Source organism: Pantherophis guttatus, chromosome 4, assembly GCF_059756535.1.
Source record: "Pantherophis guttatus breed Tessera chromosome 4, ASM5975653v1, whole genome shotgun sequence".
NCBI lineage: Eukaryota > Metazoa > Chordata > Lepidosauria > Squamata > Colubridae > Pantherophis > Pantherophis guttatus.
The window spans coordinates 65,302,368-65,326,111 of NC_142066.1; the positions used below are offsets into that span (position 1 = coordinate 65,302,368).

The window sequence follows — 23,744 nt, forward strand, 5'->3', positions numbered from 1 at the left end:
ATTGAAGCATCCTGGTCTTCCATAACACCTCAGCAGTGCCACAGGCTGATAGCATCCATGTTATGCCGCATTGAGGCAGTAATTGATGCAAAAGGGGCCCAAACCAAGTACTGAGTACATATGCATGCTTATACTTTTCAGAGGTCCTATATTGTTCTACGTACAATCCTTACTTTATTGATTTCATGTAATATTCTGAGATTGTGAATTTGGAGTTTTCATGAGCCTGTAAGCCATAATCATCAAAATTATGACAAATCAAGGCTTGAACTATCTTGCTTTCATATAATGAGTCTATCTCATATATTAGTTTCGCCTTTTAAATTGCATTACTGAAATAAATGAACTTTTGCACGATATTCTAATTTTTCGAGTTTCACCTGTATGTAGATTTCACCCCCGTGAGATAGCTATATTGTCTGTTATACTGAAGATGCTGTTTTATTATATTCTAATAATACTGCTTTTTTTTAAAAAAAAAATGGAATATTTTTAATGCTTCTTTTTCATTATTTGTTTTTAATATATGCTGCCCAGAATGGGATGAGCAGTCATAAAAATATGATTAATTAATTAATGATAAATACAACCCCCTTTGATAAGCACTTCAGAAGTTTAGGCTGTTCTGCCCCAGCTCCAGATTCCCAAAATTGTGACACACACCAACGGTCCTTATCAAAGTTATAACGTACCAAGAATAAACAAAGTCCGGCAAAGGTTGGCAACCAGCCCAGAAAACACGATAAGACACTCACTCTCAGAAATGCTCTGTAATAATTACAAGTTGTTTCCAGCAAGAAATTGCTAACTGCGTGTGACTTAAATAGGCTAAGGGAGTGGCCAATTATTCTCATACCTTACTCTCAAGGAGACCTCCTCCTCCTGAGTAGCCACTTCTGCCTTTTGGCAGCCCTGTGTGTTCGAGCATTGAGGAGAGGCTCCTCCACTTCACTCTCTCCACTTGAAGGAGCCTCTGGAGGTTCTGAAGGCCCTGGCTGAGTCTCTGCCTCTGGCACCACATCCTCTTCAGCCTCCTCGCTGTCCGATGCGAGCGCCGGCTGCGCAGGCTGCTGGCGCGACCCCACACCAGCCTCCTCATTGTCGGGATCAGCCACGATCTGCGCAGGCCGCTGGCGGGCCACAACATAGGCTGAAATGTTGGTTCTTTAAAAAAAACATTGAATTATTTATTTTTTTAAATAATGTGTACGTTTTCACTTACTGAATAAAAATGACACATTGGCTTAAAAATTAAGACTGATTCTACACAGTATTAATGTTCCCTGTTTTTTGTTTTTTTCAGGTCCAAGTACATTGGATAATATTGTAGAAGATGTTACACATCCCTGTAATCCAAATCCCTGTGCTGCAAATCAATTGTGTGAAGTAAACAGAAAGGGATGTCAGCCTCTTGAACCTTGTCTTCCCTATTTTTGTATTCAGGGTAAGCCTTTTTAAAGGCTAAACAAATGCCATAGGATTCCTAATAATTTAACACTTGCCTTTATTGTCATTGAAAATATTATTTCTTCAAGGGGATTGCTATTTCAAAATATAATTTCACTTTACACTAAAACTGGAAGGGGAGGGTGACCAATCTTTAGGGACTTTAGAATCTAATTCTAAGCATAAACCCCAAGATAACCAATCAAACAAGGAAATAGGGAATGCTCAGAAGTAAGGAGAAGTCAGATATAAAATAGCAGATGGAAGAAGTAAATGCAGGGTCAGCCATAAAGGACTTGGATGTCTATATACTAATGCTCAATGTATGAGGAACAAACAGGGTGAACTTGAAGTTCTAGTATGCGAGGGCAAGTACAATATTGTTGCTATTACTGAAACTTGGTGGGATAAAATTAATGACCGCAATGTATTGCTGGAAGGATATAAATTGTTCAAAAGAAACAGACCTAACAAAAGAGGAGGTGGTATTGCATTATACATTTGAAATCACTACACCTTAAAAGAAATGCATAAAACTGAAATGCATAAAACCAAGGATGAAAACCTTGATTTCATAAAAGGGGAGAAAATGACATTGCCATGGGTGTGTACTGCAGGTCACCCAAACATGCAGAGGAAATAGATGAATGTTTTGCTAATCAGTTAGCTAGAATGTGCAGGAAACACACCACAGTAATAATGGGGGCTTTAATTAACCTGACATCAACTGGGAGCCAAGCTGTGCATCAACTGGGAGATCAAACAGCTTCCTGACAAATCTAACTGACAACTTTGTCATCCAAAATGTACCGTGTTTCCCTGAAAATAAGACCCTGTCTTATATTTTTTTGAACCCTGAAATAAGCGCTTGGCCTTATTGCCATGCGCTCAAAAGCCTGTTTGAGCTTATTATCGGGGGATGTCTTATTTTGGGGGAAACAGGGTAGAAGAAGGTACTTAGAGGGATAGCTCTACTGGACTTAATTCTTACTAATAGAGTTTAAATGATACATGGAAGTTGTGGAACTTTGGGAGAGAGTAACCATGCCAAACATAATCAGGCAATAATTGAACAAAGTCATACTATGATCATAGACCTTAAAAAACATGACTTTAACAAACTAAGAGTTTAGGAAGTAATCTATAGATGGACATCCTAAAGGGGAAAACAACCCAAGAATTGAAGAAGCTTCTTGGATAAGAAATGAAATGTCTTCAAGAAAAAAACAAGGTTCAGTTGTCTTTTGAAAAAGCACTTCGGGACAACTCAAGATACTTGGGAAAAATGAGATTATAACAGCCCAATCTAACATAGTACCACAGAGAAAGAAAACAGGAGACCGCAGACAAAGTCAGCATGATTAGATAAAGCATCTCTGACATACTGAGAGAAAAAAGAGGACAAATATAAAAAATAGAAAGAGGGATATATAAGTAAAACAATGCCAGCAAAATGTCCGAATCAACAAGGACAAAGGCAGGAATGCTAAGGGTTAGAGTGAACTAAAACTTGTAACAAATGCTAAAAACATGTTTTTAAAAGTTTAAACATGTAAGAAACAAAAAAAACTACACATAGTCAAAGAAATCATTGATCTACTAATGGAGAAGATGGCAAGGAGGTGACAGGCATCAAGCAGAATTGCTTATTTCTTTCTTTGAATCTTTCTTCATCAAAAGAAAAAACAGTTCAGCCAATCAAAAGCGGCATGTAGGATACAGAATAGCAATGTAAGTCAAAATAATAAAAATTATTTTGTTCAGTTTAGACCAGTTCAAATTGCCAGAACCAGATGGATTACATCCCAGGATTTTGAAGGAATTGGCAGACGTGATCTTGAAACCACTGAACATTTTTTTCTTTCAAAATTTCTGGAGCACCCAAGAAATACTAAAGGACTGGAATAGAACTGATGTGCTTCCAATCTTCAAAAAAGGAAAAACAAATGAATCCAGGAAACCACAGGCCAGTCAACATGACAATAATACCTGGGAAGACCCTGGAAAAGATAATCAAACAGAGGATTTTTAAGTACCTAGAAACGAACAAGGTGATTGCTAGAAGCCAGCGTGGGTTTGGTTAAAAACAAATCATGCCAGACAGACCGTATTGTCTTCTTTGACAAAGTGACTAAATTAGTTGATAAGGGAAATGCTGTGGACATAGTTTACTTAGACTTCAGTAAGGCATTTGACAAGATCACAGCCTTCTTTTTGGTAAAATAGAGAACATATCAAATTTTCAAAAAACACCAAGTTGGGGGAAATTGCTAACACTTTAAAGGATAGACTTAAAATAGAGCATCTTGACAGACTTGAACAATGGGCCCTATCCAACAAAATGCAATTCAGTGATGAGAAAAGTAAGATCCTATACATAGGCAAGAAAAACCAAATACAAAGTTATAGAATAGATGATATCTGGCTCAACAGTAGCAATTATGAGAGAATCAAGGTGTCCTAGTAAACCACTACTTAAGAATGAGCAAGCAGTGTGCTGCAATTGTCAAAAAAGCCAATGCATTGCTAAGATGCATCAGTAGTGGGATAGCCTCAAGATCATATGAAATGATAGAATCACTTTATATTGCACTGGTGAAACTATATTTGGAATACCAGGTCTTAAAATACCAGGTTGAGACCTTAAAAAAAGTGCACCTTAAAAAAAGTGCAGAGAAGAACAACAAAAACGATAAAGGATCTAGAAGCTAAACCATACAATGAATAATTAAGAGAACCAGATATGTCTAGTCTAATGAAGATAAGGACTAGAGATGTGATAGTAGTCTTCCAGTACTTGAAGGGCTGTCATAGAGAAGAGTGCTCCAAAGCACCTGAGGGTAGGACAAGAAGTAACAGAAGATCATTAAAGAGAGATGCTACCTAGAACTAAGGAGACATTTTCTAACAGTGATAACAATTAACCAATGGAACAGTTTGCCTTCAGACGTTGTGGGTGCTCCATCGCTGCAGGCTATTAAGAAGAGACTGGACACCCATTTGTCTGAAATGGTATAGGGCAGTGATGGCAAACTTTTTTGGCACTGAGTGCCGAAAAGGGAATTCGTCTGGGCCGTGACCCGGAAGAGGAGCTGCCCAGGGAGCATGTGCGCGCCGGAAAATGAACTTCCAGTTTCCGGTAAATGCATGTGCTAGCTAGTCATCCAGTTACTGGTGCACAAGCGCACGCAACAATCAGTTGGTTGCCACGCATGCTCATGCCGGGAAACAGAAGACCAGCTCTTCCAGTTTCCGGCACTGCTGCATGCACAAAGGCCAGCTGATCGTCGCATGTGCATGCACGCCAGAAACTCGGAAGAGGAACAGATGACGCCATGTGTGCCAAGCAACCTAGCTCCATGTGCCACTTCGGGCACACGTGCCATAGGTTCGCCATCATGGGTATAGGGTATCCTGCTTGAGAAAGGGTTTGGACTAGAAGATCTCCAAGAATACAGATACTATGTTTTAAGGTTGAATGGTCGCTACAATAAATAAATGGTGTAATCTAGATAGTAAATGCCAAATAGACTATATTGTCTTTTCCTATAATGGGGGAATCCATTATAATGGGCTTGTTCCTTTCACTTGTTGCAGTAAGTAGTATCAGAACTTTTAGCTTTAGTCATTATATAAGGAAGAACTGATCTATTTACCTCTCTCTCCTCTCCTTTCCTCCCCTCCCTCCTGTCTCTCATACACACACACACACACACACACAGTATTTCCTCCAATGTTATGTGATGCGGCCCCATATTATCAGTAATTTTATTATCTCTGCATTGTATCTGTCTTTCATCTCCAATTTCATTTTTAAGACCAGCTGACCTTACTATGAATATGCCTTTGTTTAAGTGTAATGCTCCATGTCTCTGAGTAAACTGTAATCAATGAAAGTTTAAATTGTTTCTTAATTTTTTAAGAGGTTACAACACTTATTCCTTCTAGAATTCATAATTCACTAACATTTGTCTTTTCTGCATATTAACATAGGCTGCAAATTGGGTGAAGCCTCTGATTTTATTGTCCGTCAAGGTACACTCATCCAAGTACCATCTTCTGTTGGAGATGTTGGTTGCTATAAAATTTGCACATGTGGGCAGAATAGTTTGTTAGAAAACTGCATGGAAATGCATTGTATTGATCTCCAAAAGTCATGCATTGTTGGAGGGCAAAGAAAAAGTAAGTACTAGTATATGGGGTTGTTTTTGTTATAAGGTCTTAAAATTCTGCAGATTACAAAACTACAGTGCTTTTCAGAGTATAAGACAATTTCCCCTCCCCCAAAAGAGGGTAGAAATATTGGTGCGTTTTATACACCAAATACAGCCATTTTTGGCCTCCCGAAACCCTGCCCTGTGTGTCTGGTTTTCGCCAAAAACAGGCCTGTTTCTTGCAAAAATGGGATGCGCAGAGGGTTTGGGAAGCCTGCATAATGCTCCTGGAGGCTGGGGAGGACAAAAACGCGATGCATGGGGGGGGGGGGTTGTTTATTTTTTACAGAATTCTGTAATACAGCTAGTCCTTGACTTACATCAATTCTTTTAGAGACCATTTGAAGCTACAACGGCGCTTAAAAAAGTGCTTTTGACACATTATTTTTGCAGCATCCCCATGGTCACTTAATTTACAATTGGATGCTTGACAACTGGTTCATATTTATGCCAGTGTTCCGGAGTCATGTGACCATCTTTTGCGACTTGACAAGCAAAGTCATCGGGGAAGTCAGAGTCACTTAACAACTGTGTTATTAATTTAACAACTGCAGTGATTCACTTAACAAATGTGAATTTGTTAAGTGCAAGAAAAGTCGTAAAATGGGATAAAACTCACTTAACAAATTTCTCACTGAAGCAACATAAATTCTGGGCTCAATTGTGGTTGTAAGTCAATGACTGCCTGTATTTCTACAGTATGTAAATAATATGTAGACTGATTTCATTTAAGCAAATGGAAGGTGATACAGTTAATCTAAAATAAGAAGTGCAATAAAATAAACCTTAGCAAATATGTAGAAATTTCAATCAAAATGATAATCAGTTAAATCTAAATAAAGCATGAGATTTTTTTAAAAAAATTTAACTGCTAATCTGGAAACCCAATTATAATTCCATCTTGAACCATTTAAGCTCTTTGGGTTAAACTGGCCACATCCTGTCGGCATGGTAGAGTTACTATGAAAAAAATGGAGGAGAGAATGCTATCTACATTACTGTGAACTCCTAGAGAAAAGATAGGATATACATTGAATAATTTTTTTTGGCTGCAAGGGCAGTATTTCATACTAACAATGCATATACTTGCAGGACCACCTCCTACCGGCCTCCCACCGCCCAGTGCGGTCACATAGGACTGCCCTCCTCCGGGTGCCATCGGCCAGACAATGTCGGCCGGTGGCCCCCAGATTGAGAGCGTTCTCGGTGGCCGCACCAACTCTCTGGAATGAGTTACCCACCGAGCTCCGGACAGCCCCTGATCTCCGTTCCTTCCTCAAAGATCTTAAGACCTGGCTTTTTACTCATTTACTCATTTACACCTGATCTGGTTGGGTTTTTTAGTTAACTGGGGAATTTTAAATTGGATTTTTAATGCTATTTAGTGATATTGTTTTTATTGTCATTTTGTACTTGTGAGCCGCCCCCGAGTCCTTCAGGAGAAAGGTGGCATATAAATTTTAATAAAATAAAAAAAATAAAAATAAATATATTTAAGTAGTTACATTTTAAATCCAATATTTAGTATTATATTTCTTTTATTTTAAGGCCACGGAACATCTTTTAATATAGACTGCAATGTCTGTTCATGTTTTTCTGGGAATTTGATATGCTCCACTCGTCAGTGTCTCAATGAATTAAGTTCAGATGATGAACGTCACCTATTTACAGGTAGTGCTTTTAAATTTTAAGGAATTTTGAAACTTATCAGAAGCAATGTAATACTGAATTTTCGTTTTCTCTGATGATACTTTGCCTAGATATTTCATGTGACAACTTTTTGTAGTCTGTTTGTCTTTGGATTTATTCAGATTGCCAATATTGAAGCAAATAGTTTGGGTTATATTGCAGATTGAATACAACGTAAGAGATAAATGAAATTCAAAACACACAGTTTTGGGAGAAAAAAATTATAAGAATGTTAGGAAGCTATTATAATGTATTTTTAAAAATTGGTTTAAAAAGATTAATACAATTTGATACTACTGTATTTTCTCAAAAGAAAGACAACGCTGTATTTAAAATGGAAAGAATGGGCAGAAAAGCAGTTGTTAATACAAATTAAAATTCTGTACACTAGCTTCCTTATATTTGAAAAGTATTGTTTCCACTGATTTCAGTTTTATAGATTTTTTTCCCATTAATAAATATAACATGTTCCACATACGTTTGTGTACATTTGTATATTTATACATGCTGGCCAGAGGCTTCACTTCAAAAAAGAGAGGAGGATGAAAATTAATATTACTTGATTAAAATTCATTTCCTGCTAAATATACTTTATGTAAATAAAATGATCCTCACTCACAGTTGTAGATCAAAATAATTCTTTCTCCTCACAAACTATTGTTTTGTGTGCTCACACACATAAAGCTTATTTGCTTGCAAGATAATTGGGCAAGTATAAATCTATCTGTGCTTACTCTGTAGCAGATTTCCTTGAGTTCAATATGCACTGGTTGGTTTTGTTTCAGGAATGGATCTGTTTAATTTGTATATTCTCCATAAGCAATGATAGACTGAAAACCTTGAGAAACTGACTTGTTTTTTCCTTCTGTTAGGTTGAATTGAATGTTTCAAAATTGAATGGTTCAATGCAGACTTTTGTGCTAGGCTACAAATGTAAGAAATCTATTCGTTCTTACTCTGTAGTAGGTTTAATAGAATCTAGTAGCTGTTGCTCCCAGTTATGTATGATTGGGATTTCTAGTCTTCATCAATTGAGTATTTTCATTTCCAGAGTACTCAATCCATAGATAAAGGAGTCTCCCATTGTAGCTATATACTCTCTTTATGTGAAAGATAAGTACAGGCAGGGCTAATATGCTCATCCCATCCTACTTGAAACTTTGTGTTTTCAACCATGTGCTTTCATTATTTGCACACACTCCTTTATATTCATAGAGTAGTCCTCAACTTACAACAGGCTGCTTAGTGACCATTTGATGTTATAAAAGTTACTTGTGACTTGGTTTCAAATAGCGGCTGCAGCATCTCCGCAACCATTCATTCTTATGACCAATGCTGCAGCACTCATCCACTCACCTGTCCCAACCCACTGGGTCCCTGTAACAACTCATCCGCCCAGTGGAGATCAGTTGGCTATAATGGCTATAAATCTTTCTAGCCTCTAGCTTTCTTCCCACCCAGCAAGCAAGAGGAGATCCAGATAGATGAAGTTTCTAAACTCCAGCAAGGAACGGGAGGTCAGAGCAAATGGAATTTGTGAACTCTGACAAGGAAGGGGAGATCAGGGCAAATGGAGTTTGTAAGCCTCCAGTGGATAAGAAGGCAACCCACCCACAGACTTGCAGGACTCAAGCCTACTCCAGGAAATTCCCATCTTACCTTTCTGTTTTTTCAGCTTCTGAGAAAAGCAGCTGACCAAATACAGGATCAGTTTCTTACAAACTCATATCAAACTCCTGCTATTTAGCAACAGGTTCTGTTCTCATGATACTATAGAGGTTTTTTTTAAAGAGGCTCCATAAACAGCACAAACAAATGGAGCCTTCTTAAAAAGTGGAGCATCCTAAGATTGTGTTGCTTAATGAATGTCATGCATCCGACTATAGTGGACAAGCTCCATTATGTTGTATCATGAGGATTACTTGTATATTCATTTATTCATTTATTATTTATTTATTAGTCCAATTTATATGCCGCCCTTCTCCATAGACTTAGGGCGGCTTACAATGCATTATAGCAATAGCCTGCATACTTTTATGTATATACCTGCTTATTAGGGCTTTCGGGGCCCCCTAAGCGGTGTTGTTCTCTACAAAGCTGGCTTATTGCCCCCACAATCCGGGTCCTCAATTTACCTACCTCGAAAGGATGGAAGGCTGAATCAACCTTGAGCCTGGTGAAATTTGAACTCGCACTAATTGTAGGCAGCTGGCAGCTAAGTGCTAGCACTTAACAGTACTTAGTCCGCTGCACCACCGAGGCTCTTCATTCAACAGAGTCTACTTCTCTTACCATATTTTTATCCAATGTATGATAATCCTTCCTTCAGATAATTATTTAAAGGGCAAACACATCATCCTCCTTCAGAGAAAAATAATGAATGGATTTCTATAGGTGATGTAGATATAGACAACATCCTAACTGAGGTTTACGTTTTTCAGGTCTGCCATGTAACTGCGCTGATCAGTTTGTCCCAGTATGTGGGCAGAATGGACGTACTTACCCAAGTGCATGTATAGCACGTTGTGTTGGGCTACATGATAATCAGTTCGAATTTGGGTCCTGCATTTCTAAGGATCCTTGCAACTCTAATCCCTGCCCCAAAAATCAGAGGTAAATGTTTAAGAAAATCTACAGAAATTATTTTACTAGACCAGTTAACTTTCATGAAAAATAAGTTTTATCTTAATTTCTGTTAACAGAAACACATGAATTGTAGTAGTTTATATAATAGATATCAGTGTTATATAAACTATTAGAAATATTTTATGTAATGAATGTGTATTATTAAAATTTGAAGTTTGAAAGAAAGATATCATGAAAATTTGATATTTAAATCCATGCTTTAATTAAAATTTTTAAAAAAACTTTTAAAAGTTCTTAAACATTACATATGCTTTGCTTTCATGAGTTTAAAGACTTGGAAATCGGGATTAAAAAATTTCTTGTAGAATGAATCTTTTGTCAATGACCCAATTGTCTTCTTCAGTTTGACAGATAGATAGATTTTCTGTAAAAACTTTATTAAAAAGAAAGGAATAGCATATTGAGGAACCAATCTAAGTGATAATCTATTCCAACTCTCCAGTATCTAATCACTACATCAACTGGATGAAAGTTATAATTAAAGTTCAGTTATCTAGATAGTGCCCTAATACCATATTCAGCAACTCCCACCAACTCTCTCCTGACAACTTAAGAATCACTTTATGTTCCAGTTTGGATATCCCAATCAATTACAGCAGAAACTCCAGATAAAATTAGGGAGCAATCAAGAGTAGAATATTTTACCCCTTAGCAAAGTGCTCAGAAGCTAGGAAAGGTTTAAAGGAAGCTTATGCTACAGGATTGTAATATTTATATACGTGTACTCAATAATCCTATTTGTTCCTTTGTAATTCCCCATATTTATTTACAGACATATAAATTTTCCTGATCCAGAGTATGAAATGGAAAAATAAACAAATCTTCTCATTAATTTATGGGTTATGAGAGCCAGTTTGGTCTAGTGCAGGGGTCAGCAACCTTAAACACTCAAAGAGCCACTTGGACTCGTTTCCCACAGAAAAAGAAAACACACCGGTACCACAAAACCTTGGTGGGCGTAGCTATCTCGATGTCACTTACTCTCACCCAGTCACATGACCCCCGCCACGCCTTCCCAGCCACAAAATCATTCTGTCTCCCCCACTCCCTCTCTTCCCCTCTCTCACCCCTCTCTATGTATCACTCTGTCTCCCTCCCCCCCCACTCTCTCTCTCTCTCTGTATATATGTGTGTGTGTGTCTCTCTCTCCACCCTCCCTTCGGACGACCGTCCTCCTCCCCTCCTCTCATGATGCCCTGGCCGGCCATGGCTGAGCCGGGAGCATGCACACGCATGGGGAGACCCTCCCCAAGTGAACGCCAAAACTGCCACTCACTTAGGAGAGTCTTAACAAGATTCTCTCCTAATGCTCTGGCCATCTCCTTGCCGTTTCATCCCCCACCCTCAGCAGCTCTTCAGCCGAGTGCAGAGGGTGCGAACTCCAGCCCAAAGCAGCAGGAAGTGAAGGCTCCCTTATGTGCAAATGTGGCATGAAGGCAGGTACAGGGAAGCTTTGCTCCTGCACTCTCCTCCTCCTCCCAGTCTTGTGACACCCTGACCGGCTGTGGCTGAGCCAGGAGCATGCGCACATGTGGGGAGACCCTGCTTAAGCAAGCCGCTGCCGGCCCTGGGCGCACCTTTCCTGAGCTTTGGTGCTTACTTGAGGGTCTCCCTGCTCGTGCACATGCTCCCGGCTCAGACACAGCCAGGGTGTCACGAGAATGGGAGGAGGAGATACGGCGATGGCCGGACCATTAGTGCAGGTTACGGTCTCCTTTCAAACTTCAGCAACCTCAGATGATATAGCACAACAATATGGTTCACCATTGAGTGCCTGGCTTGAAACCTACCTGTTCTTTTCTAAATAGGTCTTTGGTTTCAATCAGGGTGGATTTGATTTAAATCGAGTTGATTTAAATCACAATTTAAATCATGATTTAAATCACTAGTAAAAAGGCTTGATTTAAATCAACTCGATTTAAATCATAATTTTAAAAGAGCAACTGTCATCTCTGCTACTCCTTTGACCCACTGTTGACTCACCGATAGTCCCAGTGTTGCAGAATATACAGCCTCATGTTACATAACTAAGCTCCATTTCATGCTGAATAAACTAAATTATTTATGTATCTTAAATAGAAAACTATCTTACGATAGATTTTTTACCCCAAAAGTTTTTTATTAAAATAAATTTGATAAAAATCAAAAAAATCTGATTTAAATAAAAAAAATCCGATTTAAATAAAAAAATCTGATTTTTTTGATTTTTTAAAAAAAATCATTGATTTTTATCTACCCTGGTTTCAATTCATTCAGAAAATTTTGGATTTTCCAGGGGTTTTGCATACAATTTGCTTCTCACCATCAAAAGGCTGATTGGTCTATAATCAGCTAGATCCCTTCTAATATATAGGAACTGTAATCATCAGTCACCAATCTTTAGGGTTATGTTCCATTAAATTAATATATGTGAAGTGCAAGGCAAGAAAATCTGCCTACTTTGTACAATTCTGTTTGAGTGGTTCAGAGAAAATGCAATCACTACCACGCTTTTCAACCACTTTAAGGGATTCAGTCAACTTGGCAACTTTAGAGAGGTGGCCAAGCTTGTAGTGTAGTAAACGTCAAGGGTTAGTAATATTTGCTTGATTAGACTCTGAGTAAACACCTCTAAAGTGCTTCTCGCATATTTGTATAGGGACTCAGTAGGGTTTTTAGAAGATTTCCCAAGACCCCTGTCTGTAAATTGCCAAAGATAACTTTGTGCCTTAACTGAAATATTTAAGCATTGACAGCAGTCTCTGATGGCTTTATTTTATGTTATTATTTTATTTTCTCTTCAAGGGAACCTTATATTATTGTTTAAGATTGCTTAAAAATTGAGACTATTTTAGTGTGTGTGATTGTCTGTTTAATTTGTAAACTTTCCTAAAACCTCTTTTAAATTGTTTTTGCATTTCCAGTCAAACCATAATTAGTGTTTGTTGGCATTAGTCAGTAAACATGTAAACTTACATTTGAACTGATTTATGGAGTACCGTATTTTTGGAGTATAAAACGCACTTCCTCTCCCCACCAAAAGAGGCTGAAAATTTGGGTGCATCTTATACTCCGAATGTAGCTTTTTTGAAGCTTTTTTTTCAGCCCTAACGAGGTGCTAGTGAGTGAAGTTATCTCCGTGCTTTGCCTGCTTTTCTCACTGCTGCTCCCTCTCAGCTGTGCTTTAGAAGCTATTTTTCAGCCCTAACGAGGCACTAGCGAGTGAAGCAATCTTCCGAGCATCACCTGCTTTTCTCATTGCTTCTCTCTCCAGAGATCAGCTGTGCTTTAGAAGCTGTTTTTTATCTTCAAACAGGAGATAAAACCCAGCAAACTAATGTGCTGAAGCTGACCAGACTAAGGATGCTAGCCAAAAATCTGGTAGGCAGATTATTTCCCCCCTATTTTCCTCCCCAAAAACTATGCTGCGTCTTAAACTCCGGTGCATTTTATACTCCAAAAAATACAGTAATTGAAAATTACCAGTGAGCTCTTCATACAACACCATGTAATAGCCCCCATTCATGCTTTTCTAAAGGGGTGGGGGGTAAGATTAAAGCCATTCAGCTACCATATCCATATATTTTTTATTCCATCTGACTTGGATAGTAGTGTTTGTATTCTCCAAGGTTAGAGGGAATCTTTCCCTCAGTTTTCTAGTCTCTCAGCCTAAGCCTAATTTTAGTAGGATAGGATGATGGGAAGCCAGAGTCCAGCAAAAATGTATGTTTTGTATTTTGTTTCTTTTAGTACCCTGTGTGCAAGTTGTATTTTGGAGGATTAATTTTATTATTGAACACCTGTAGTACTCTCAGTCAATCCAAATGTTAAAAACCTCAAACCTGAATATTTAAGAAAGTAAAAGTGAGATTTTGGCTTTCTTAGGGGAATATCTATGTGTGCACAATTATTGGGCAACTATTAATGTGCAGAATTATGCAACTAAATGAAAAAATTAAAGATAGTTCCTGGTAGCTTCACATTTGATTCTTCTCAAATCTTTGGCAGTTAATGTGCATCTTTTTTAAAAAACATGTTTCTTGTGACCCTGTTGACTATTTGCAACAAAACATTTGATGGTTCTGTGATCACAATCCAATATTTTAGCAATTTCAAAAGTCTTACATTCCTCTGAAAGAGTTTTTACAATTTTTAACTTTTTAGAGTCAGTTAAATCTCTTTTCTGGCCCATTTTGCCTGAAGAAAAGAAGTTGCCTAATGATTATGCACATTTTGATATAGAGTGTTGATCTCCTTAGGCCACACCCTCCCTCATTACACAAATACACATTGCCTGATATGTTTATATCCAATAAGCATTCAAATTTATACAACTTTGAGGTGAAAAATATGCATAAAAGGGATGATATAGTTAAAATATTCAGTTGCGTAATAAATGTGCACAGAGTAGATATGAATTCTCTGTTTCCTTCAAGCATTTAAAGCATTGGCAAAGGATTTGGTCTGGGCTTAGAATGACATTTAGATTCCCTATCACCACCAGCGTTGTATCAGCAGTACAGCTTCATATATAACTTTCTGTGTAATCCAAGTGGGATTTATTTTGAGCATAGCTTCTGAGAGGAGTAATATACTAATTTATATTACTAGTAATAATATTAGTATATTAAAAATATTATTTTGGTCATTAGAATTTCTGTAATACTATCAGGAGGAGGGAGTATGGTATGGTAAAGCTACATTGGGGACTGCCAATATCAGTCAGCAATCAATGAACTGGAAAGGACCTTGGAAGTCTTCTAATCCAATCCCCTGCTAAAGCAGGAGACTATACTATTTCAGACAAGTGACTGTCCAGTCTTTTCTTAAGAACCTTCAATAATGAAGCACCCACAACTTCTGAAGGCAAGCTGTTCCACTGCTAATTGTTCTCACTCTTAGGAAGTTTCTTGTTCCTTGTCCTGTCTTCTGGTGCTTTGGAAAATAAGTTGACCCCCTCTTCTTTGTGGCAGCCTCTCAAATACTGGAAGGGTGGCACAAAATCTTGGGTGGCACTTAGATCTTGGATCTTTACATTGACCACAGTTCCATATGTAAATTATAAAAAGGCCACACTGCTTTGGATCCATAATTAAAAGATGTGCATATAACAGTTATTCTTTGGCTGATATTAACCTTCATATGTATGTGTTCTTCCCAAAAACTCAAGATGTAATGGTGGTATAATTATGGATCCAAAGCAGTGTCCTTTTTATAATTTACATATGGAACTGTGGTCAATGTGAAGATCCAAGATCTAAGTGCCACTCAAGATTTTTGGCACTTATGACCACCACAGTGCGTTTGTAATATAATCTTTAAACTTCAATTTTCAGATCTTGATACTTTCTGATGTTCTCTATTCTACTATCTCCTGATATTGCTAAATCAGTTATCCACACTTTCTTCTTTTAAAGAAGTTAAACACTTAAATCTGGTGTGTTATAGACTAAGACTTTATCATTTTGTATTCAGAAATCCCACAATATTTTAATATGCTCACTTTTGACTACTATCTCAATTCTATGGTCCAACCAATTTTTCATTATTGTCACATGATATTTTTATAGATGTTCCAGTGATCATTTTGGCAACTATGTTATGTTATGATTTATAATAGTTTATGTGATCTTCTTGCATGAGCTCAATATATGACCTACTATTTCTTCTGCCTCTGCATAATCTGCACTTTTTTAATTCTGTCCTTGATTGCATTAGTTCAAATTATAATGGAACTTGAAGATGTGTTTTTCCCCCTCTGTGGATACAGCTGCTTTGAGGAATAGCTAAAGCTCCTAAAGTCCACATGACTTTCACCTTATTTTTGCTTGGAGAAGCCTTAAATCATGGTTCTTTCAGCAGGTCATGGGATAGCATACTTTTTTATTCCATCCTCATGCTGGGATTTTACTCCTCAATCTTCCCTGGAAGGAAGCATTGTAAACTAGGGGTGTATTTTATGTCTTGTGTTGTGTTTGTGTTGTTGTGTTGTGGTATGGTATGGTATGGTATGGTATGGCATGATATGGTACAGTATGTATGGTATGGTATATGTATGTTTATTACTATTTTCAATTTCATTTTTAGATTCTAAATTGCCTAGAGTTGTTTAGATGAGTGAGGCAGCTCATAAATTAAATAAATATTGCCAAAACAATTGGTATTCTAAAATTCCACTTTTCCCCAAAAAAATAACTAAAGGCAATGGGAAATTTAGCTAATGATTAAGGGGAATGAATCAGGTTTTTTGGTCTGCTGGTATCAAATCAGTGCTGCTTTCTTTATTTTGGAATCTATGATATTGCCTCTGATTACAGAAAGCTAGGAATGGAAATATATTAGAATCATAGAAACAGAAGGTCCCATTTGGGTTGGTGGATCCAATATCCTACTTGGAACAATAATCCAAATTAAAGTATTCCAGGGAGATGGCTGATAGCCTCTGATTGAATGCTTACAGTGAAGTGGATCTCTCTGAATGAGTAGATCCATTGCTGAATAGCTCTTTCTGTTGGGCAGATTTTTCTAGTGTTCAGTAAAGATCTACTTTGTATGGGCTAGCAGTAGTAAATGTAAGTTGCCTAACTGGGAGCTTCTTGAGAAGACTTCCCCTTTGATAGAAGATTCCAGGAAGAATAGAAGAAGACTGTCACCTGACTAGTGGTGAGGTAGGGTTATTAAAATACTATACAACTGAACTAATTCAGATGTAGGTTCCCTCACAATATCTCCTGCCCTTTGTGAGGATTGCAGTAAGATAGTATTTTATAACATATTTGTATCCATTCTGTATTTGATGCTTATGACCAAAAATATTTATTGTATTTATTAACAAATAATTGTTTACAACTTTCTAAAGAACAGAGCAGAATATACAGTAGATTAGTTCCTTTGTTATCATATTTCTATTGCTTTTGTTTTTCTTTTGGAATAAATATTTGAAAATATTTTCTCCAGATGTTTACCAAAGCCACAGGTTTGTTTAACAAGTTTTGAGAACTTTGGATGTAACCAATATGAATGTGTGCCAAGACAATTCAGTTGTGGTGACCAGTTGCGAGATCCTGTTTGTGACACAGACAATATAGAATATAATAATCTCTGTGCTCTGCATCAAAAAGGAAAAATTATATCATACAAAGGTCCATGTCAGGTATGAAACTACTTTTTTGTTGAATTCTGTTGCTATATCTAATGCTGATTTTTCTCTTTATGCTATTTAAACAAGAAAGTATAAACTTCTAAAAAAGCATTTCTTTCTATAGGTATTGATTTGGCTATTGATTACCTGGGCTAATTCTGGAAATCCCTATGAATAATTCTGTACAGTCTATATGAGGATTTTCTTTACTATTTTATTTTGTTTGTTAGAAATTTAAAAGCGCAGCCAAGAAAAAAAAAATGAAGAAATAGAAAAGAGATCTACAAGCTTTATAAAATTAAATAAGAATATTAGTACTACTTAAAAAGTTGGTCATATCAATTTAGCAGTTTAAAAATATAGTTAAAATCAAAATGATAGTGAATAACTAGAAAAGAGACTCAATATGATTAGAATCATTAATCAGAATAATAATAATAAATAAATAAAAAGAGTCTCTGTCTAAACTGAGTCTAATATTTTAAAGTCTTTAGATGTGGTAGAAGTCCATAAACATAATTATAATACATACTTTTCAGATTACATGAAATTCAATATCTAATATAATTTTAATGTTATATTTATTGTCCTAGTATTTTAATCTTTGTAATTTTGTTTTATCAGATTGTAAACTGCCCAGAGTTGCATTTGAGCAAAATGGGTGACATATAATTTTAATAAAATAAATAGTCCTTTTTTAAAAAATAAAAAGTTATTTTTAACATTGATGCACTGTTATTAACACCAGCTGCCTGCAATTACTGCAAGTTCAAATCTCACCAGGCTCAAGGTTGACTCAGCCTTCCATCCTTTCTAAGGTAGGTAAAATGAGGACCCAGATTGTGGGGGCAATAAGCTAACTTTGTATAAATATACAAAAGTATGAAGCTATTGCTTAACGCATTGTAATGCGCCCTGAGTCTCCGGAGAAGGGCGGCATATAAATCAAAATTAAAAAAAAAAAAGCCTTAGCAGATTTTCTGAATTTTATTTTATAGACTTTTCAAATTTGGCTAGGTCTCTGAGAAGTTCATCTTATTTTATATTGTATTTTATACTGGAATTATCACTTATTTGAAAATACTAGAACCATTGAACATATTTCTAAACATTTCAAGAAGAAAAATTTCACCTCTGCTTTATCAAAGAAATCTTGCTATCTGTATCAATTATTCTGTCTACTGATCAAAAGCTTTTGTACATTCATCTTCATAAAAAGCTTTTATTGAAGTAAGGGCTGATATTAATTTGAGTTGTGCTATCAACTGGGTGTCTTTTCTTAGCATCCATAGAGATTGGCTTTCTTAAAGATCACCTATTCCTTAAATCAGGGGTGTCAAACTTGATTTCATTGAGGGCGCCCCAGGGTTGTATTTGACCTCAGGGGAGGGCGGGGGGCATGGCCAAAGTGAGCATGGCCAGCTTGACATCACTCATGTCAGGGGCACCCATGACCCAAGCACTCTGCCAGCAAAAATGGACTCCCGAGCTCCATTTTCAGCTGGGATGACCTGCAACCCTCTGCTAGTGAAAATCCTCTGCTGTGCTCTATTTTCACTGGCAGAGGCACTGCAGGCTGGTCCTTCATCATTTCCAGGGTGGCCCCGCAGGCACCCTGTGGGCCGGATCTTGCCCGCGGACCTTGAGTTTGACACCCCTGTCTTAAATCTTTCACAGATATGCCCACTCCTAATCCAGCCACCTTGCTGCTGATTGTCCTGTTTTTTTCTTTCCTTCCATCTCTCACAGCATTGTAGACTTCTAAAGAATAGGTTTTCTTAAAATGTGTCCAAAATATGATAGTTTGATCTTGATCATTTGTGCTTGGGAGAACTCTGGATTGATTTGTTCTGTGATACTTTTGCATGTTTTATTGATTATCCATGATATTCCCATGAGTCTTCTCCAACACAAATGTTCAAAATTGTCAATTATTTATAACCTGTTTGTTTAAAATCCAACTTTCATTTACACAATACCACAGGAAAATCCATTGCCGGATGATTCTGATACTGGTAGGCATAACATCTGAATATTTTCCCAAAGCCTTCACTGCTAGTCTACCAAGTGCTAGTCTATGGTATATTTTACAACTAAATCTCCAAGCTTTAAAATAATGTCTTCTAATTGAAATATTGCATCATTTGTCCTTGTATATATTTAATGTGTTAGATTTGTCTGTAAAGGAGTGATAGAGTAATAGGAAAATTACTTTTTGTTTGTTGCTAGTCTTCCTCTATTATTATCAAGTTTTCTTTACTCTGCCACTTATTACTTAGTTTTAACAAATGATATACAGTTTTATCTTTTAAAATGCTTTTTTATTAAACAAATTCAGAAACAAATATACAGTGTTGAGATTAGATATTAATTACACTTCATAAAATACTTAAATGTTGTATGCAATGAAGTGTAAATAAAAAACTGAAAATATTACTCATTTTATTAGTAATAATAATAATTAGTTTATTTAGTTGTGGCATCATACCCAGTTCTTTAGGTGGGAACTCACTTTGATAATATCTATTGAAAATGTTGTGTTTTGGGATAATCTCTATGCAGAATATCAGTAAAATTAAAAATAAGTCCAAATATATAAAATAAAATTAAGTTTGTCTAAGTAGATTCTCTGTGAAATAGGACTTAACAATTTAAGTAAAGATCCCTAATTCCTTACCAGAAGCTTCTCTTGACAATAAATATAATAAAATCAAACAAGACAATTAGAATTGGCAAAATAAAATTTGCACTATAAAATTCCATTTGCTGGAAAAATATAATTAGATACAAAATTAGATATATTCCAAGTACATTGAAGATACAATAAATTAAACTCAGATAAAACAAGTAGAATTAATCAAAGCACAATCAGCCTCAAGCCATTTATTTACAATCTGGCAAAAAAGAGATTAACTGAATCTTATTTAAGTTTCTCAAGTAAATGCAAAAATTGCAAGCTCTCAAACTATATAGAATGTTTTCAAAATATCCTTTGACATTTACAAACAATTTTGAGTTGCAAAAAACTAAATAAGAGAGTAGATAAAGAAAGATAAAGAAGTTAGTTTATAGAGCCTATAAAGCTGTTGTATATCATAATTCATAAATCTTAAACCTGAATACCTAAATCCCAAAGTTGTGAAAAGGGCATACCATATAGTAGGTAAAATGCAACAAAAGATATAATAAATAACAACAACAGCAGCAGCAGCAGCAGCAGCAGCAACCATAATCATCAACATCAACACCATCATCATCATCATACATTTTTAGAAGATACTTAGTTGATACTTAGGATGCTGGCAGCAACCCATATCAACCATCAGCGCCAGTCAATGATATTTGTGATACATTTTTGAATGTCCAGTTGACTGAGTTTCATGTTTAATGAATAAAAGATAATAATAATAGGGTTGGAAGGATAACATGCCTTTCACTCTCTGAATAATCTTAATATTTTGGAGAAGCATCTAAAACTCAGAATATAATATTTATGGCCAAACATAATGTTATGTTTTGCAAAATTGAGGAATTGGTCAAGCAATAATTTAAAAGTAACCTTTTTTAAAAAACCACATCAATTTGGTATAGTGGTTAAGATATTGGCTTCGAAACCAGGAGACTATGAGTTTCCCCCTTCTCTTTTATTTTATAGTTTAAATTTGGATTTGTTTTTCTCTTGTATGTTTATCTCTGTTTTACAGGATAGTGGATAATGTAAACAATGAAAAATCATTTCTCTCTTTGCATATAATTTGGGAAATTATATTCTCTTCTGTTTTTGGAAATAATTCCAAATTTCTCCCCTCAACACTGTCAAACTATTTACTACTATTAATCTTCTCATCGTTCCTATCACCCATCTCCTCCCACTTATGACTGTCTGACTGTAACTTTGTTGCTTGTATCCTTACGATTTATATTGACTTTTTCCTAATATGATTTGATTGCTTATGTGTACTTTATGACTATCATTAAGTGTTTTACTGTGGAATTGGGATCGTAGAAACACCCAGGAGCATAGAAGAGTTCAGAGATAGATGCATAAATAAATGTCTTAAACGTATTTATTCATATAATAAATCATATTAACTATGTACAACAGAGGTCAAGTCTCATGAGAAACAAACATGAAAAGAGTGAGATGGAGAGAGCACAAGGTGGAAAAGGTTGGAGGGGGTTTTATACTCAGGGTAAACCCCTACTTTCCACATAGGGGTGGAGACACTCTCTGCCTCCACTGGTGTCTATATGACACATGTGCCAATGGCTTGCAAATACTTGACAGTTACCTTATGTTTCTTTACGAATGTATCTTTTCTTTTATGTACACTGAGAGCATATGCACCAAGACAAATTCCTTGTGTGTCCAATCACATTTGGCCAATAAAGAATTTTATTCTATTCTATTTATTTCAGTCCTTTTGCAAATCAGTAGATTTGGTATGTGGCCATAACGGGGAAACGTATAGCAACATCTGTGCTGCTTTTTCTGACCGTGTGGCTGTTGATTACAATGGACTTTGTCAAGCTGTAGGCGTCCTTTCTGACTACAGTTATCAAGGAGAATGTATATCTGTTACGTGTTCCCGTCTTTCTGCAACAGGATACAAGCCAGTTATTCCACCAGGTGAAAATTCTGACATTAATATTTGATTGACGTTTGAATTATGCACAGAAAATATTGCTTGGGATCATCTTGGAAAATGATACAATTTTGGATTTTTGCATACATAAAATGAATTGATTCTTTATTATGGTCTCTTAATTCACACTGAGGGGATTTTGGATCTTTGCAGTATCTTTGTTGCAATTCCTGAACTGAGCTTTCTCTCATTTCGCCTTAAAGCCTACCAGCCAATTGGAAATTATATATATTCTGGATTTTGGAGATTTGTATCAGTGATAGACATTTTGTCCAAACAAGGATAAATTGGGCTTTGCTCAATATTTCTCAGTTGTTTCAGTCATATATTTGTGCAACAAGCTCCCGCACAATAAAAGACAATAAAAGATTGAATACCAGCTGTCTCCATCGTTCTCCTTCTATTTGAGCAATGGCAACTTCAGTAGTATGTTGTATTAAGTCTCCCTCCCAATCATAAGCAAATCTGTAATGAATTGGTTCATGAATTCAGTCTTCATTAAATAATGATGTTCCATGTCAAAAGGATGCTCCTCAAATTATGTCCTTTTGGTTTCCTATTAATACTATCTCTTCCCCAGACATTTAGCTGATTACTTTATTATCAGTGTGAATTACAAAGGTCACAATCAAGAATAAGTTATTTGTTTGTAACTCTAGTAGTGCATTTATTCTTGTACAATTTTCACTGTCTACCCTCCCTCTATATTGGACTTTAATTTTCTTTTGATGATTATATATGATTATCAGTGATAAATAGAATTCCATGATGTTAATGTTCTATATTGGTAGATGTTCCTAAAGAAAGATATACTAAAAACTAATTGTAAACAAGTTCATTGTGGAGTAAAAGTATATGAGATTGTAGATAATGAATCAGGAATGTGAAAGCTTGGATAAAGCTGAGGTTAATAATTCTAATATTAATAAAAAGGGCTTATTTAAATACTGTGTGTTGCTCAGTGAAGATGAAACATGTTCCTATATTCCTCTAGGATTTTTAACTATCATACATTATTAGAAGGTTTTTTTTGAAATACATTTCAATCTGTCTTTGTGTATTTGCTGTCTTTTTATTGTGCAGGAGCTTGTTGTCCTTTGTATGCAGGAATATTGAGGGTCTTATATGACAAAGAAAAATTGGATACTTTTGCCAGGGTAAGTAAACACTGTCTTTTTTATTAAAAAGTTGAAGTATTGGGAATGGTCATCTATTCTGGACCTGCAGATATTCAATAGGATTTATAACTGCAAATGGGGGAATAGGAATAGAAAACAAACAATCATTTACTGGATAGTAAATGATCTTCCTTGTAGTGATATAAGACCTGGGGTGAAATGCTCCCAGTTCGGACCAGATTGCCTGATCCGGTAGCGATGGAGGCGGGTGGTTCAGAGAACCAGTAGCAAAAATCCATGCCACCCCCATTGCCCAGCTGAGCCGCGCGATCATCAGAGGCTTTTTTTTAATTTTTAAAAGCATTTTTTCTACAACCTCTTTGGCCGAAAAAATGCTTTTAAAAGTAAAAAAAAAAAAAGCGCCTCTGATGATTGCGCAGCTCAGCTGGGATCATCAGAGGATTTTAAAAGCATTTTTTCTACAACCTCTTCGGCCGACGAGGTTATAGAAAAAATGTTTTTAAAAGAAAAAAAAGTGTCTGCTGATCAGGCAAGTCAGCTGGGATCGTCAGAGGCTTTAAAAAAAAAAAAGAAAGCCTCTGCCGATCAGGCAAGTCAGCTGGGATCGTCAGAGGCTTTAAAAAAAAAAGCCTCTGCTGATCAGGCAAGTCAGCTGGGATCGTCAGAGGCTTTAAAAGCATTTTTTTACAACCTCTTCAGCCGAAGAGGTTGTAGAAAAAATGGTTTTAAAAGTTAAAAAAAATGTTGGCCACGCCCACTCAGTCATATTACCCCCACCCATCCACCAAACTACTCCCACAGAACTGGTAGTAACAAATTTTACATTTCACCACTGTATAAGACT

The 23,744-nt window shown here is 36.3% G+C and overlaps 1 protein-coding gene across 1 annotated transcript in view; it reads left to right on the plus strand.

The window, feature by feature from the left end:
• The window catches only part of RECK (reversion inducing cysteine rich protein with kazal motifs), a 106,781-nt gene that overhangs the window by 76,571 nt on the left and 6,466 nt on the right, over positions 1-23,744 (plus strand). The window contains exons 13-19 of the mRNA XM_034416556.2: positions 1,304-1,444; positions 5,440-5,628; positions 7,209-7,331; positions 9,791-9,962; positions 16,932-17,127; positions 21,535-21,745; positions 22,845-22,918. Coding sequence (XP_034272447.2) covers positions 1,304-1,444; positions 5,440-5,628; positions 7,209-7,331; positions 9,791-9,962; positions 16,932-17,127; positions 21,535-21,745; positions 22,845-22,918 — 1,106 coding nt within the window. The remainder of the gene's footprint in view (positions 1-1,303; positions 1,445-5,439; positions 5,629-7,208; positions 7,332-9,790; positions 9,963-16,931; positions 17,128-21,534; positions 21,746-22,844; positions 22,919-23,744) is intronic.